The following is an 18,766-nucleotide window of genomic DNA, read 5'->3' as shown; positions in this document are numbered from 1 at the left end:
TGAACATGCAGGACACATTTTTTTTTTTTTTTTTTTTGCATATATTTTTTTAACAGAAATGGAAAAAATTGCAAAAAAATATTTCAATATCATTTTCACAAGTTGAAATTTAGGGGTTAGGGTTCAGGACAGCCACCTCCCAACTGAAAGTACCCAATAAATTATGATATATATATATATATATATATATATATATATATATATATATATATATATATATATATATATATATATATATATATATAATATATATATATATATATATAAATAAATAATATAAAATATAAATATAAAAAAAAAAAAAATTATATATATATATATATATATATATATATATATATATATATATATATATATATATATATATATATATATATAATTTAATATATTTGGGGGGGGTAATTATAATTAGTTATTATTATAATTAGCTATAATGTGAAAGTAGAATTTTCACTTAAGATGTAAATAAAACATTTCCTAGTCAATGTTTAATTCAGTTCACTTACAACAAATAAAGACAACTTAGAAAGACCTTAATGTTTATTGTGATGTCTTTTTAAAATGTAATTTTTCTATGGGGATTGTTGCAACTGAACAAAACAGGTTTAAAGGCTTAGGCTGCGCAGAAAGTCTCAGTAAAACCTTTCTTCACAGATCATTCTGTACTCTTTATGAATGTAATAATCACATATAGCCTTGCCACTATTTTAACTGCAAGAAATGTTCCTTGTCACTGATAGATGCTCACCTCTGACCAGCTTCCAGTAGTCCAGTCTGCAGGACAGGACACGCGTGTGTTGCACGGGACAATTGACTCAGGCTTAGGCAAGTGTTGACATTCGGTCGGCTGAAGCGCTCGTTGCTCATCCAGCCCTAGGCTCCGAATACACAGCACCGTTCTCTTGCTAAGCCCCATTTCTCCACAGCTAGATGAGCACTTCTGCCACTCTCCAACCCACCATCTGATGACACAGAGACATCACAGGAATTTACTGCACTGATAATGGCTTTTAAAAACCATTACGTTGGCTGCTGCAGATGGGTGTGTAAAGCACAAGACTGTCCAGCAATAAAACTCACATGGCTGGACATGAGCCCTTATTACAGCTAGTTTGCTTGTCATCAGGCCTAGTTGATGGATCACAGTAATGCTCCTCAACAATTCCAGATGTTCTCTCCACACAGTGCACAACTTGCCTCTGCACACCTGGAAAGAAAAGACAAATTGAAGAGCAGCTGTTTAGAAAAATAGGCACGATTACCAATACACACAGATATGCACTTGGCCTTGCCTTAATGACAATTATCTTAACATTTTAATTAGGCTGGCTTTTAGAGAGAGGCATTGCATTTAATAAACGAAAACATTCTGACAGTGCTGTTTATTAAGCTCTGGGAATGAATTTGAGGAGACAACTATACTGAATAGAATACAAATCTTGAACTCAGAAGTTCTGCAGTTCAAAACCAGAGATGGCAGCAAATTCATGGCCTCTGATGTTTACCACCTTCATTACTCTTCGCTATTCTACCGCAGGAATTGAATTTACTCCAAATAGCCTATCTTGTGTACTCTCCTCAGCTGGAGTCGCATCCTCGGGCTGGTTTCAACCTTTATTTGACAGCTTTGAGAAGCAGAGTCTCCAACAGACAGATGAAGGGACCCAGAGTCCAGAGGCTTCACAGCCTTCACAGGTGTTTGAAGAATGTTATCAGATGAACCCTCAAACAGATGGGACAAAGGGCCTTGGGGCGCAGGTTTCAGTCGGCACTGATTGGTGTGATCCACAAAAGATATATTTGGAGATTAGGTAATTTGTGACACAATGTCATAAATGTTTAAAGGATTAGTTTACTTCAGATTTAAAATTTCTTGATAATTCATGCACCCCCATGTCATTCAAGATGTTCATGTCTTTCTTTCTTCAGTCAAAAAGAAATGAAGGTTTTTGAGGAAAACATTCCAGGATTTTTCTCCATATAGTGGACTTCACTGGGGTTGAAGGTCGAAATGTCAGTTTCAGTGCAGCTTCAAAGAGCTCTACATGATCCCACACGAGGAATAAGAGTCTTATCTAGAGAAACCATTGCTCATTTTCTAAAAATAATAAAAAATTATGTACTTTTTAACCACAAATGCTCATCTTGCACTGCTCTGCGATGCGTCACGCATTATGTAATCATGTTGGAAAGGTCATGTGTGATATAGGCGGAAGTACCAATCCAGTGTCTACAAAGTGAACGTGCAAAGATTAAGTCAGACGCCCTTTACAAAAAAAGGTAAAACAACGATGTTGGATGATTTTGAAGTTGGAGGAGAAAATGAGTTTTTCGCCTTACCGCGATACTTCTGTGACCTTTCCAACATGATTACATAATGCGTGGCGCATCACAGAGCAGTGCACGATGAGCTTGTGATTAAAAAGTATATAAATTTTGATTTTTTTTAAGAAAATGACTGATAGTTTCTCTAGATAAGACTCTTATTCCTCGTCTGGGATCATGTAGAGCTCTTTGAAGCTGCACTGAAACTGACATTTGGACCTTCAACCCGTTGAACCCCAGTGAAAAATCCTGGAATGTTTTCCTCAGAAACCTTATTTTCTTTTCGACTGAAGAAAGAAAGAAAGAAACATCTTGGATGACATGGGGTGAGTCTATTATCATAAAGACTGATATGACCCAGCTCAAAGTCACAACAAAAAGAGGACACTTAACAAAAGTGGTTTCAATAAAGGGAATATAAGTATATTTAAAGCCGAACAAAACATATCTAGGGCAAAACATTACATAAAAACTGAATCAGCCGTTTGAATGAATCTGTTGAATGAATGACTGAATGACTCACTCATTAAGAAAGTGACTTGCTGCCAACTACTGGCAGTTTTAGTTTCAAATTGGAGTATAATTTTATTTTATTTTTCATTCATATTCATGCCACCTCTGAGCTGCATTAAACAGTCTGTGTAGATATACCTAAATGCCACTTCAGATGAGGCTTCTGGGGAAAAAAAGGTTATGACCACATTGTAGCCTTAAAAATTTATGTGCAATAAATTCTATGTTGAATCAAGATCTTTCTAAAGCTACTTCTTGTATTCAATGTTTTTCTCATCTAACACAATAATGAATTTAAATAATTTGGGGGGTCATTTCTCAGCCAAAACTGATGGAAGCAATACACAGGATGACTTTGCCCACACACACATATTTAATAGTTTATTAGCTTATACTCTCATTCTTTTTTTTCTTTTTTTTAACATAAATGCATAACTTGCATAGCTCATTTTAAAACATTATTTAATGTACGGGGAACCCTTAATTTGAATTTGGACAGACAAAGCTTTGATTCTGCTGTTATGATATAGAATAATTGATTTACCTGCTGTGCCAGACCAATTAAATGATGTTATTTGTTTGAGCTCTTCAGTCAAATTAAAGATGAACAGCGGTTAATTGCATCTAAAAATAATCATACTCACTTCAGACCAGTGCTATTGGGATAGATATGGACACATTTTTGTAATATTCTTATTCATTTTCATATTTTTTCATATTCATCAAATGAATGTTAATTAAAAAAAACATGTGCACTGTGTAATAACCTTCAACAGAGCCGTGGATGACCAAATGCAAAATATAAAATAAATTAATTTGAAAAAGAGCAAAGAACACTATTACCTAAAGCAAAATGGGAAACTATCCACTGATGTAATCATAACGAGAATTAATACACAGTCTCTTAAAATGTACTTAATGCCGATAATACTTTTTCAAGAGAAATAATTTAATACATGAGCATTGCATTGACTTTAAAGGGGTCATGACATGAGAAATCAAATTTGCCTTGATCTTCTGACAAATAAAACGTCTTTGTACCATTAAAACATCCTGCAAGTTTCAGAGGTTAAAATGTCCTCCTCATTATAAACAAGGCATTTATTTAATCAAACTCCAAAAATGGCTCGTTTGGATATTGCGGGATCTGTGATGTCACATGGGCAAAAACATTTGCATACGACTGCCTCCAGAGCAAGACATCGTTGAATAGTTTTATATCATCGCTCCATAGGCCCCACCCACTGGTGTTCAGTCGCTTAACGACTGACATTTGCCTACACTGGATGAGAGCGTTGCGTCAAAAGCAAACAGAAGCCATTATAATCAGTGATGCTGTCTACACTGATACAGTATACAGGTGAGTTTTCGTTTGCTTTGACACATCCAGTTTAAAATTGAAACAGTTTAAGTTTAAACAGTTTACTGACAAACCTTAAAGGAGCCACACCTTAAAAATGGGTCATTTCAGACAGAGGGTCAGAATGAAGGTTGAAAATAATTGTTTTCTGCATATATAAATTTGTTTTTTGTTTTGTTTTTGTTTTATGCAACAAAAAAAAAAACCCACATTATTAACATTATAAGTGTAAATCAAGGAACATATTAAAATAATAATAAAGATTTCATCTCATGACCCCTTTAAATCAGAAACCCTGTCTAACTTAGTTTAAACTCAAGTATACAAAGGATGCGATATTCAGTCGAATAAATAAAATTCTTGTCTCTGTGTACATTTTCCTTCCTAATTTTCCACCAAAACACCTCAGTATAAGAACCTCTTTCTATTAGCAAAACTAAATGAAATGATTAACAAATAAATATTCTACCAACTCTGTCATAATCACAGCCTGTTCACAACAAAACACATCCATTTACTTGTACTTTTCTATCGCTAAATGAAAAGAATTGTACATATACAACTTTAATCCCATTTTCGATTCTTATGAATATATGAAACATGGATTTAAACGATACATTTACCTTTCGTATTACCAAAAAAGCTTTACACAGAGTGTAACTGCATGCAAATCCTTAAGCCTGTGATTTCAGCTACCTTGTCAAATACCAAAATGTTATATTTTTTTTGTTCACATTAAATACTGGTTTCTGAGATACAAAGAACAAAATATTCAGCACAATGAGAGCTAGTAGTTGTTCTTTTTAGTTGTCCTTGCATAAGCAGATGAGGGACACATATGAGGAATGAGGAAAATGTTTGTAAAAAGAGTTTTTCTGAAACTCTCTACAAGTATTCAGGATGCTTTTCATAATTACACTTTGATTATTATTATATGGCAATACGTTCCACTGAGTATGAAGGACACTGTAAATGTACTTTCTTAAACATAGAAGAAGTGTTTCTTCGTGCATGGCTCCTTATCACATTCGTAACAACAGCGCTGGATTCAAACGGCCTTCAACATCATTAACCAGAAATGCTTAGCAGATTAACCCGCCTGCCGACCAAAGAACCGGCACCCACCTGTGATCCCTGGATCAAATTAGACACACTTTAAAAACCATTAAACATTCTCTGAACTCTTGATCAGAGAACAACAAGTCTAAAGATGTTGATGAAAATGATGAAAGGCCATAATTTGACTTAAAATGTGGGAACATTCAGTGATTTTTATAAAAAAAAGAAAAAGAAACTGACAATGTGCTTTTACTGTTTTTTGAGCATAATCTTCACATTGTCTGGTTCTATTGGCCCAAGCAAAAGCCTCAGAAAAATCTCCTCTGTTCATTCCCAACAACAAAGAGACTGCCTTTTTGCAGTCCACGGAGAAGTGCATGCGCATGATTATGTTGGTGCAGATCCGAGCTCGATTGCCATGTTCATATACGCCTAAATGAACCAAACTAAGCGATAAAACACACCAGGTCCTGAAACAAACACTCCAAATGAGCCAGGTGTGATCAATATTTATCACTGCCATCATTCACAAGCGTCCTAGTGTTTCCTGCAACAACATCGTCCCACACAAAGTGAAATTATGCATGAAAAAGCAAATTCAGAGCCAATATATTTGATACTTATCATAGAGATACGTGGAGCAGGATTTTGAACCATTGATGTTTCACTGTGGCCAGTGCAATCCAATTGGAATCCAAACTTACGATAAAATCCCTGTCTTTCCCCTACTAAGTAGTATACAAAAAACAGTACTTCAAACCATTAAGATGTCTACATGCACAGTATTCAACACAATCCAGCAGGGGCAGGGGGAGTAATCGAACTCTGGTTTGGACCAGGCAATCGAACCACATATAAAAGCACCCTAAACGTTAGGAATGACTTGAGCACCAAGACTGTCACATTAGTGAAATTTTGGCAGAATTTGGCACAGGCAAAAAACTGTCCATTGTCAATACCTTAGCGATGCATGAAGCACCACTCATGCAAAAGTCACTTTCAAACCAAGCAGGCAAGCAAGCAATGCTGCGAATTTGCATGATGAACTTGAAAACAAGAGAAATCTGCATGAGGAACTTTTTCGACCTCACACAAAACATTCTATTGTGTGGACTGAAATTATTGGATTTCACTCTTTAAAATTTCATTGAGCAACAGTGAATGTGACCGCACCTTAGACCATATTATACCATTACTGAAGTTTTATTTCCAATATATTGAAGCTTGCCTGAGCTGGGATGTTTTTCCAACATTAAACTTGAGTTCATGTAGCATCAGCTTGTCCAAAGTCTGTTTCCTATAAAGTTTAATTCGGAACATTTAGCTGTCTGTTTGCAATTTCTGAGAAAGCAATATGTGCCAGAGAGCTAATTTATAGCTGAAAACAAGCTATAGAGCCAGAATGAAGAAATAGATCAACTGCTCTTTTTATAATATGAAACTGTAACAGGGCAGTTAAGTAAATACATACACAGTGGTGAAGCAGGTCAGGCTCAACTTGTGCATGGGCGTAAGTTGAAAGTGAAAGCGTACAACAAGACGACTCCTTACCAGTTCCACATGTGGCGCTGCACTCAGTCAAAGCCCCATAAACCCACTGGAAATAAGAGACAGCAGTACCGTTGTTGGAATCGACAAGAGTGTCTCTGCTTATGGTGTACTCGTACCTCACCCCAGGGTTCGTCTCCTGAAAAAGCAGCTGGAGAACATTGAGGGCAGATGAAAGAGAAATCTTGACACGAGTACACACAAACAATGTGAAAACACACAAATCTTAGACCTAAAATCTAGGCCAATGCCCATATAATCATATATCAATATATCACGATTCTATGATAATGTATTGACACCGGTCCATCCATCCATCAATCTAGAATCTAGAACCAGTCCCCCCAAATAAGCACAAACTCTGCAATCAGATTTGGAAAGTTGTGAAAAAAAAATGTCAGAACTGTGAGTCAAGTGTTTTAAGTACCAATAAAGTTGTTCTCTGTGGTAAATTACCTTTAATAACTTGATGTGTAATAATACCAGTGTACAGGTAATGGCAACAATGAATATCAGAAATTATTCAGACATATCTACATATGTAAAGAATCTCATCAATAGATCTTAGTCAGGGTAGCGCCATATTTAATTTTTGACAGGAATGAAAACGAGGCTGTAAGTGTAAGAATACAATGTGTTTAACCCTCAGGGGTCTGAGGATTTTTGGGACCCAGGAGAAGTTTTGACACGCCCTGACATTTGTGCTTTTTTCAGTTGTTCATAAACATATTAATGGGAGAAGTGTCATTACACTGTATTCAGCACAAACTAGGCTACAATAATATGTGAGGAACATGTATGTACATGTTTGTGTTTTTGAAGGAATAACGTTTATGCGTGGTTATTGAAAAAACAAAAAACTTAAGTCACTGAAATAAAGCCAAAAAATATATATTAAATCTTTGTTCACAAGACTTCTGGTTATTGGAGGTTGTAGACTAGAGTTTTTGCTTCAAAATGAGGTAAAAATTATGCTGCCTGCTTGTTCATATAAAACAATAGAGAGATTTAAATTTTCTAAAACATCTTTGGTCAAGAAACACAGTATGCGTGGAGGCGTGAATCCTCATGTATAATGGGTGATTCTCACCTGAGAAGACAAAAGAATCACATAATAATGACCTGAAATGACTTGCATATTAATGAGGCCTTTCAGTCAGGTAGGCTGTGAAAAAACTCTTTGTGATCATGATTCAAATCGCATCATGGTGTAAATCAAACATACAGAAAAAACAGCAATACTGTGAAATATTATTACAATTTAAAATAATGGTATTCTATTATATTCTTTAAAATATAATGTATTTCTGTGATGCAAAGTGTCTGAACAATTATGTTACCTCTATGGCATTTCATATAGGCTTTTAGCTTAAAAGCATGCACATTTGGAGAAATATTGATGGATTCTCATGTTTGTCAATTTTCTATACAGAAGAGTAATATTTATTCAGGATTTATTGTCATTACTATGAGCGCTGGATACTGTTTTTTCAATTCATACTTGCAGCCGGAGGGCGCTCTGTACACCTTTAGTTCACAAATGCCTGAGCACTAAAGAAGAATAGGCAATCCAGGAACTAACCGAACTAACAGAGGACAGAGATCGCCAACTATGGCTATTCAAAACACTTTTCAAGACAATAAATACACAATTGAGACGATGAATGCATGTATTGCCTGAATTTGTGTCTGAATAGCGCTGGCTCCGTGGGCGTGGCCGCATTAGCGGATAATGAGCTGAATCACGGACTTCTGACATGGCTCTCTTTTCATACAGATTACATAAACACAGAATATTTGTTTTCGATTTGACTTACACGATTTAAAACCTGACATTTCAACGTTTTTTTAGACAGAAGTCTAATTTTTTTGTGATTAGTATTCACTAAGTTACAGTTCATTTTCTGAGAACTATCAGATTGGACTTTGTTCAGAGGGAGACGAGAGATCATGCATCATGTTAGTTTTCTTTATTTTACAAAAAGCACAACATTTTGTTTTTACTCTGAGTGTACACAAATAAAAGAAGATATTCTACAGATTAAAATGGTGTATAACTCTTAATTGTATGTGCAACATTAACAGAGTATTTTGAGTCTCTTTCACACTGGTAAGAAAAAAACCACGGTGGTATCGCCGGCGATACCCTCAGACCTCAGAGTGTTAATGGTTTATACTGTTGTTTAACAATATATAGATTGTTCCATTGAAGAAACATCTTTCAGAAGAAAACTTTCAGTAGACAAAAAGTCCCTAAAACAGTTTTTAAAGCTGTGAGTTGTGAAAATGACATGATCTAGGTTCCTGTCATCCCAGTGGTGCAACAAGATGAATGACAGGCAACTGATCTAGAGATTGTGGGTTCGAGTCCCAACTTTTTGGGGGCAGTCGTGGCCTAATGGTTAGAGAGTTCGAGTCTCAGTACCGGCAGGAATTGTCGGTGGGGGGAGTGAATGTACAGCGATCTCTTCCACCCTAAATACCGCGCCTGAGGTGAGAACCTTGAGCGAGGCACCAAAACCCCTGACTGCTCCCCGGGCGCCCACGGGGTGTGTGTTAACAGTGTGCATGTTTGTTCAATTGTAACTGCTTTGTGTGTGCACTTGGATAGGATAAATGCAGAGCACAAATTCTGAGTATGGGACTACGTCACATCACTTGTCACTCACTTTATATAGTGTGTGCCATTGTAAATGTCACTAATCTGTTCAGTTTAGGCTACGTTTACACGTGGGCAGCTATTCTCATAAATGGACATTTCAACCTCTCCGGTTTCAAAAATAATGCACACATGTCAGTTTTCAGAAAAGTGTTCATTTACACGTACTCGTGTATATATGCTGTCAAGAGCAACGAATCAAGTTGTTGGAAAATTGCTGACCTCCGAGCACTCATTCTTCTCCGCTCCTCGACATAATGGAGCAGCTGTATTTGCAAATGCAAACACACGAGAAGAGTTTGCACCAACATAAATGGGACTGTTACTCTGAACGCTTCCATGATCACATGTAAACATAGGTCGCACTTTTGATGTAGGTGCGAGCTCTGGCGCATACTGTGACACTGGCTGCCTAAAAACCCGTTTGTCTCAGTTTACATACAAACGTGCAAACGAAGATTTTCAAAATCTCCACTCTGGCCGGAGTTTTTAGAAAGACTCATTTTCAGAGGCGAATTCTCCATTTGCGTGTAAACGAAGGGCGCAAACGAAGGGAAATGTCTCCGTTTTTCAAAATAACCATGTATGTGTAAACGGGGCCTTAGTTTCATTATCATGGACTTTTAGTTTGTTTTCATTCACATCATGTGCTCCTTTGTTCAGTTTTCCCGCTCCTCATTTGTAGTCATATGTGTCAGCTGTGTTTGATTAATCATCCTTGTTTGTGCTTCTTATTTAAGTTGTACCCTCACATTCATTCTCAGTCCGGTCATGTTTATGTAAAGGGAGTGTGTTGCTACCTGTTCACCTATCATTTGCATTATATTCATTAAACCTTCTTGTTGGAATTATAATCATCTTCTTCGTCTGCCTCCCTGCAACCCACCATGATAGATGACCGGACCACAAATGGATTGGAACGCACCTGCACTAATAATTTTTTTTGTCTCACCACCCACTGCCACTTAAGACCTTGTTCTAGATTGTGGCTATTTATCACAACCCAGTAACCTTCCCAGACACCACCAGACTGAACTGGAGGGAGGCCAGAACCCAGCCAGATCCAGAGCCTAGGTTACCACCTGCGACCGTGGAAAACGCGCGAGCCCCCAGCAGACATTGAGGGACCATCCACCGCGACGCGTGAGCCAGAGCACAGAGTTTACCATCGTTCCGGAAGTAGAGCCGCTGAGCGAGTCTGACCAGGGGTGTGAGCACGTGACATAAGCGGATGAGGGATCGGGAACTGAGGACTTTGCTGCTGGATGTCAGTGAGGAAGGATCGCCTCCCACCCTAATGCACCTGGTATTTGAACCTTCATCGCTGTTTAAAGGCGACACTGTTATTGTTAACCCTTCTATTGAACTTTCACTGCTGTTTAAAGACCGCAAAATGAGCAAAATGGACAGTGATGTGCTCATTTCTGTGATGTATGAGTAAATTACCCTACTCAACATCGTCATGTCCAGTCTACTGTCACCTCTATCATCCCAAAGGTCAACCAGTCCTCCAGCCCCACCACTGCTTGAAGTTTGTAGCCCTGCAACATCCCTGGAGATCCCCTGCCAGGATGTTGAGCTGCAGGTCAAGCAACTATCAGCAGTACCTGTAATCGAGGATCCTGCAGCTCTGCCTCCGGCCTTGGACGCCCTTGTTCTATCTCGGCGCGTTGACCTGTCGGCTCCGCCCTGGCTCCTCCCACCTTCGGCTCCTCCAGGAATCCTCGTCAAAGTGACTCCACCAGGATCCCTCATCCCACCGGCTCCCCCTTGGCCTATCATCGCTCTGCCAAATCCACAGACATCCGGGCCTTCCTCCCTTCTGGGTAGCCTCTGTCCTCATTCTCACCAGCATCTCCCTTGTCCTCGGATTCTCTGGCTCCACCTGTGATGCTCGTCTGCGAGACTTTGCCTGGGTCTCCTTCACCAGCAATGTCTCTTGGCTCCTGCGATCCTCTGTCTGCACCTATGGATCATTCGTCCTTGTCTCCTGCGGTCGTCCACCAGCTATAGTCAGTCACTACACCACCTTAGCTCCTCATTCCCTGGACGCCGCCGTGGGCTGTCGACTGGGGAGCTCTGGGTCTGTGCCAGCAGACTATTTCCACCATGGCCACCAGGGGGTCGTCGTCTAATCACCATCGCCTTGTCCTTAGCCAAAGCCTCTGCGGATCCTACCTCTGTTGCTCTGTCTTTGTCCTGTTACGGCGCAAGGTCGCTTTTTGCCGGTGGGTGTGTTCTGTCACTAGTCTGTTCAGTTTAGCAATATCGGATATAACATCTTTGGCACGTTTATCACAATTTAAATTGATCCAATTACAATATCATGACACATTGCAGCTTATTGAATCATGATTGTATGAATGTATCGTGAGGCAGTTGCCAGACCTACTGTAAACCGTTACTTATTTTGATGTTGAGACCAAAGGCTGTTGTTTGAAATCACATTAACTCAAGTGGTACAAGATATTTTCTTAACATATGAAGAGACATAATTTAGGGTGTGTTCACACTTGGCATGTTTGAATGCAATTGCTCTGTTCAATGCAGCTCATTTGAATAAATATGGACATGGTGTGCAACAAACAAGCTGACCAAGATCCACCTTTCCTTCCAAACGAGCTCTGGTGAGGAACAACTGAAATATGAATGCAAAGGACATCTAAACGAACCAAAAACATGACGTCACGTCACAAGATGCAACCCTAAAAAGGACATAATGCTCAAGCGTACCTGGTTCTTCTCGTCACAGTAGTGATGTTGCCCATTACAGTTCAGTACAGGCGTCTCCGCACGGCAGATCTTCGTTTGTGTGTGACCGAAGAATTCCTGGCACTGTTTTGACTCCTTAACACATTTTATAAGCTCTTCATGAGTCTCAGCTGGTTTACACCATCATATGTACGCACATACACATTTAGCGCAGCACACAGCATTGTTTTGGATGTTCGGTAGGTTACATCGCAAAATATACATCATAAAACCAGGACTAAATGTACAGTATCATTTTCTTTTTTGGTCCAGACCACAAGAACCAAGAGAACTGAACTGAGAGAAGTGTGAACACACCCTGAGACAGCAGAAGAGTAAAACAGAAAAATGTGAGGTTGTAAGCTACTCACAGCCACATGGGATTTAAGAATATGGAAGGTGATAAGATGACTTTACTATGGAACCAGATTTCATTTGTCTGCCTCCTGCTGCTTTAGACATCCCTCTTTCCCCACCCGCGCAAAGGCTGCGAGCCAAAGGCCTCAAATCGCTGTGTGGGAGGAAGTCCTTTATCTAGATTGCCCTTCTCTGCTACACATATTAGCCTAAATCCCAAATAAACAGCGTCCTCAATTTAATGGCATTACAACCTGAAAAGCATGCGTATTTCCTATTATTAATCAAACTCGGTCTGCTAATGATTAAATATGGTAATAAGCCTTTTATGCAATAAATTCAATCATTAGTCCAGAATTTTCTAATATATTTAGCGGTTTAAACAAGGACAGCAATAAAATCATACATTAATATTTTATTATTGAAAAAGATCACAAAGCTACTTCCCGCTGAGTGAAATTTTATGCAAATCCATTGGGTTGAGCCTTTGATTTCACTTTGCCTGTCAGATAAAACCGTTTTGTTTTCACAGTTCAAATATTTACTGTTGATGGAGATACAATGAACTAAGCATTAAAAACCGAATAAGCAGAATTCCATAAATATATGAGTACTTTTTCCCCCCAGAAGTTTTACATAAGCAGATAAGGCTATTTGCAGTTGTCTATTATAGTGTTTGAAGCTGTAAATGCTTCCCTGGATAATACAGACTATTCTTTTTAACGTAGTTGTTTGTATACATTCAACAAATGTGAGATGTTAAATTATGTTTACCATTTTAGGCCTCTATTTAAACTCTAAACCATCTCTTCACTAAACTGTGACCTACTTCAGCAGAGCACTTTAGCAGGTGCCTCTGAGAAGAGGCCACAAACATCACATTCTGCTCATATGCATGGGAGTTTGTACCTGAATCCACACTGGCTCCATGGTCGGTCCAGGAGAAGATAGGTTTTCCAGCTGCCCAGTCCTTTCATAAGTGAATATTGTTCCTGCTGCCTTATACTCTCCATTCCACTGGATCGTCCAGCCACCGTTCAGGAAATATTTTTCAGGGTCATTACTACGTAATGCCAAGTAGTTCCCAGCCTCTGCGACTTCCTCGATACGGATGTCCCGCGCTCCTTCCGGAATCAGGCCTATGTCCACATAGCCTGGGACACAAAAAAATACCTTGGCTTATTCAAACAAATGAACCAGAAAAAAAAACAAATGTGTAATGTTATGTTTATGATATGTATGCTACTTTCAGTAAAATATAAACTGAAACTCATTTTACAAACCAAGGCCTTCACTGTCCTCGAAAGTCTTTCTCACTGTCTCGCATGTAGATCCATTTCCATGGCAAACGCCGCATTGATCCTCAACGGCATCCGAGTCGATCTCATAATCACAGCCTATGTACTGTGACAAGACCAGATAAAAGATAAAATTCATTTCATTTTAACAAGTGAATCCATGATGTTTGTTGAAGCAAGTGACATTTTTTTCCCCCTCTATTTCCCAAAACCAATATAATGATTGGTTGTTCTTTGGTCTCATTTGACAACCGCATACGTAATTGAGGCTGCCTCATTTCAGTAAAATAACCATTACATTCCAAAGTCATAAAGAAATTACAATAATTTATGCTTCACAAGGAATAGCAGTCAATTTTATAATGGTTACTTTCCTTGAATGGGACTTCCTTGATGGTGTATGCAGCCGATAAATGTGATCTCAGGAGGATGCAGCTTTCAAAATGAGACACAGCTATTGTTAACCCTTTCACGCGTAAGTTTAAAATATTCGTACCATTATTTTAGAATGTATCACCTTATTTCCGAGGTTGATGCATTAGGTGACACACCGCAGCCACAATAGCGCTGTATGACAGATGTATCGCTTTTATTTAGTTTTTCATGAACTATCTTATAATCTGATTCTCAAATACGTGTAAGTGAATATGTTTTGTTGTTTAAACACTTTTTTAATGATCATTTTAGTTGATCTATAACCCGCGATGGGCGCCGACATGTTAGTTTTCACCACTGTAGTGACAAATTGGGCCCCCCCCAAAATCGGATCTCCATTATGACCTCAAGCAATCCCATTGGTTCAAACTGCTTTGAATAGGTACTCTCTTTAGTGCCTGAATAATCATTAGCTGACAGTTTTTGGGGACTCGATTTGTTACAACACCGCAATTCAGTGTTGAATGAATGATTCAATGACTCACTTGTTCATACTGGATGAATCAGCAATTTTTTTTTTAATTGAATGAATGATTTAATGAGAAATACATTTTTTAACAGTCACTTGTCGCCACCTACTGGCGTAACAATGTAATCGATACAATGAAATCATTATTTTGATTGCTTCCTTAGACATCAGTGTTTATATCCGAACTATAAACTTATATCCCAGTACTTCTATGATAATATGAATATCTGTAACACAGAAATAACGATACTTTGATGTTGAAAAGACTTTTTGTGAAGCTGTTTCATACCTATTTATGACAAAGTCTCTCTCTGGCTCAGAACGCAGATCTGAAACTGACAGTTTTTGGGGACCCGACTTTGAGGGGGGTACTCAATTTGTCACAACACCGCAATTCAGAGAATCAGATTTGTCGGATTTACATGACATAAATTCATCCATTTCTACCGAAATACATTAAAAATAAGTGGCCGGTGAACTGGGAGAAGAGTAAACTTTACAGCTACCTACACAATGTGTATCTGATATGAATAAAACACATCATCAAATTATAATCGAAAGGATTATGGGTGAAACTTGTGAAAAGCGTTCACATCCTCAATGAAAGTGTATGTGAGGTTTTCCCATGTTGTGTCTTCTGCTAGGTGATAATCATAAGTGAAATTGCTCCCTTAAATAAATCTCCACGATTGTACTGTCTATAGCTGCAGTATAATAAGGCTATGGTTGGCTCAGTGGAACATCTGTTTACTAAATATTTAACTATATATTGTGAGAAAGAGCTCTGTAGAAGCAGTACTGTAACAAAACAACAGCTTCCTCTTTGCATTCAACAATACTGTGTGTGAATTTCAGCCTGGGGTCCTACAAGGACTCGTTCGGATATTTATTTGTGTCCCTTGTGGTATAATTTCACAGTAGACTGACACTCAAGCTGACAGACTGTCAATGGCTTGCAATGAAAACGACAAGTAGAATTTTACAAGGACAGTCTGAGCAAAGAGGTCAAAGCCATTACCAACCTTGCAAATGCCGTTAACACATATGTCGCGGCTCTGACTGCCCTCATAGCACTGTGTTCCATCCACAACAGTGTCTAGCATCCTCTCCGAGAAGTGCTCGTTCACGGGTCTACAGTGCAGCTCGCACGGATTAGCTGAAAGGACACAAACACAGCCTTTCCGTAACATCCATTTAAAGAGTGCTGCAACACAAAATCTCTCATTCACGCCCCAGCACACATGAAGTGATAGAGCTGCACGACTCTGGAAGAATTGAGATCGCGATTCTCCCACGATTTTGAACGGACAACTAAAAAAAATAACATAATTTACTAGAGGTTAAAATGTTAAATCCTGCAGTCTAGTTAAAATGTTATTAATTATAATTAATCTGAATGAATTATTTTTAAAAATCGGGTTGAATGAATGATTCAATGACTCACTTGTTTCATACTGGATGAATCAGCGTTTTTTTAAATTGAATAAATGATTCAATGACAAATACATTTTTTAACAGTCACTTGGCACCACCTACTGGCATAACGATGTAATCGATACAATGTAATCATTATTTTGATCGCTTTCTTAGACATCAGTGTTTATATCCGAACTATAAACTAACAGCCCATCACTTCTGTGAAAATATGCAAGACAGAAATAACGATACTTTGATGTAAAAAGACTGTTTGTGAAGCTGTTTCATACTTATTATTGACAACGGCTCTCTCTGGCTCAGAACGCAGATCTGAATATTCGCTGTGATCGTACTCGTCAAAGGTTTAATAGACAGAGCCGAATTGTTGTCATTTAGTAATGAGATTGCATGGGCGTTTGAATCGAGATTGCAATCTTTTAACCATTAATCGTGCAGCTCTACATAGTGCCATAATGCGCACCTCTGTTATTCACATGTATCCATTTATAAAACTTTCCCTTATAAGGGACTGTGTTAAAGCGGCTGCACTGGATGTATCTGAAGCTGGGCTGGTCCTCAGGGCAGGGGTCACGGTTACAGGTTCGATATCTGCGGCGTTCTCCGAGACAGTATTTACCTCCATACTTGGGTCTAAAAAAAAGCATGAAACGTCATTAGGTCATTCAAAATCAGTATATTTACTACTTGCTATTTGTATAAGCATTCTCAAAAAAGACAAATGTAGTCTAGCCAAAAAGCTTGAAATGGGTATAAAAAGAAATTAATGTCTACGTCACCTTTTCACAGCAGATACTGGCACCAAATGCAATTGAAAAATGGCATTTTTCAAAAGGCCATTGCTATATGGTTGCGAAGATGTTCAAAGTGGGGTTTAAAGGAATAGTTGACCTGAACTATTTTTTCTTCTGTGAAACAGAAGATATTTGAAGAATATTTTAGCTATTTTTGTGCATACAATGCAAGTCAGTGTGGTCCACAAGCTCATTGGTGCTTGTGTCATGATGTTAAGTCACATAACTTGCAGGAATCAATGAGGTTTAATGTTACTTTTTGATGTCACAACATTTGATTTGGACTCTGTATACATGATATAATCAATTATTTGATTTGAGAGTCAAAAGCATGCATCACGTAATCACCATTGATGACTGTGTCCAAACAGGTATCCCAATAATAATCCCATTAATCTTCTGCCCACCCTCATCTATTATTGTTCGGGTAAACATGTAACTCTGCCCCCAAACTCACACCATTTGTTGAGTCAGAAATTGACATGTTTTTCAAGTTTCAAACTACAAAGTTCACCTACAAATGGTTTACTCATAGCTAACATCAAAACAGGGATAGGAGAAAGTATTTCAGCATGAAAAAAAGGTTTTTTTTTCTCTTTAATGGAAGATATTTGCTTTGATAAGAAGTACATGGAAATAGTATTTCTTTTTCCCACATCCTTGAAAAGTTCCTCTGAAATATGATGCAGATGTTGCACATGCTTCCCATCAATTACAACATCTTAGAGATGCTTTCATAAGTGGGCCAACCATTTCCGTCTTTGAAAACTTGCTTTGGATGCAAATCATCTGCCAGGATAGAGTTTAATTGCAAGCCAAGCCAAATACAATGAAATTGTCACACTTCACAAACTCTGAACATGTGGACCAGAGACAGTGACTTTTTTATTGGTCTAGCGAGACTCTCCAATACTGTATGGGTTCAGAATCTCTCACCATTTAACAATTTGTCAGAACCACAGAGACACATGAAGGCCATTGAGGATGACTGAGGTTATAAATAATAATTATACTGTATGCATCAAATAATGGCAAATAAACACCTTTATGTATCATGCATTATAAAAGGTATTCATAATGTACATTATTGGGGATGAACGATATATTGGCCACCATATCGGTATCGGCTGATACATGTTCAATTTTAAAGTTATCGACCAGATAAGAAAATTTGGCTGATATATTAAAGCCGATAAATAATGCATTATTTCCTTCCGCTTGAGACACTTCAGATGCGCATTGTTCACCATGATGTTTTTGAAAAATTATTGGAGTCTCTTCAAAAAGGAAAATATAGTTAAGTTCAACATGTGCACCGCAAGTCTGTCATATAGGCTACATACAATTATGAGAACATTATAATTGTGTACTTGGGACATGGCTTTTAAATGGTGAGACTTTTGTTTTTGTAATCAGGCTCTCAAAAATTATATAAAAAAATTTAGATTTAGATTTATGGGCCAATATATCGGTTATCAAATATAAAGAATTATCGGTTATCGGTATCGGCCAATATTTTCATAACGGTGCATCCCTATACATTATAATCCGTTATATCTTTTCATAAATAACTGTAACCAGCATTAATTGCATTATAATATTTGCAGATTCCTTGTTACATCTGATATTGTTTGTTTGCCATGTGTTTTAATGTATTATACTTTCTTAAGGCATAACATAATTATTATAATGCATTATAGAACGACATGAGGGTGAGTAATAAATTATATTATTTTCATTTTTGGGTGAACTAACCCTTTAACT

General features: G+C 38.0%; 1 protein-coding gene across 2 annotated transcripts in view; it reads right to left on the bottom strand.

Annotated features, from left to right (window-relative positions):
- The window catches only part of LOC125265825 (A disintegrin and metalloproteinase with thrombospondin motifs 7), a 91,016-nt gene that overhangs the window by 27,247 nt on the left and 45,003 nt on the right, over positions 1–18,766 (bottom strand). For both annotated transcript variants that reach the window (XM_048186335.1, XM_048186334.1), the window contains 7 exons: positions 16,672–16,841; positions 15,797–15,930; positions 13,856–13,976; positions 13,482–13,726; positions 6,809–6,956; positions 1,081–1,207; positions 749–962 (listed from right to left, as the gene is read on the bottom strand). In XM_048186335.1, the coding sequence (XP_048042292.1) occupies positions 749–962; positions 1,081–1,207; positions 6,809–6,956; positions 13,482–13,726; positions 13,856–13,976; positions 15,797–15,930; positions 16,672–16,841 (1,159 nt within the window). The remainder of the gene's footprint in view (positions 1–748; positions 963–1,080; positions 1,208–6,808; positions 6,957–13,481; positions 13,727–13,855; positions 13,977–15,796; positions 15,931–16,671; positions 16,842–18,766) is intronic.

This window comes from Megalobrama amblycephala, linkage group LG3 (genome assembly GCF_018812025.1).
Source record: "Megalobrama amblycephala isolate DHTTF-2021 linkage group LG3, ASM1881202v1, whole genome shotgun sequence".
Taxonomy (NCBI): Eukaryota; Metazoa; Chordata; class Actinopteri; order Cypriniformes; family Xenocyprididae; genus Megalobrama; species Megalobrama amblycephala.
Note: the sequence above shows the minus strand (reverse complement) of the source record. Positions and strands in the feature narration are given on the sequence as shown.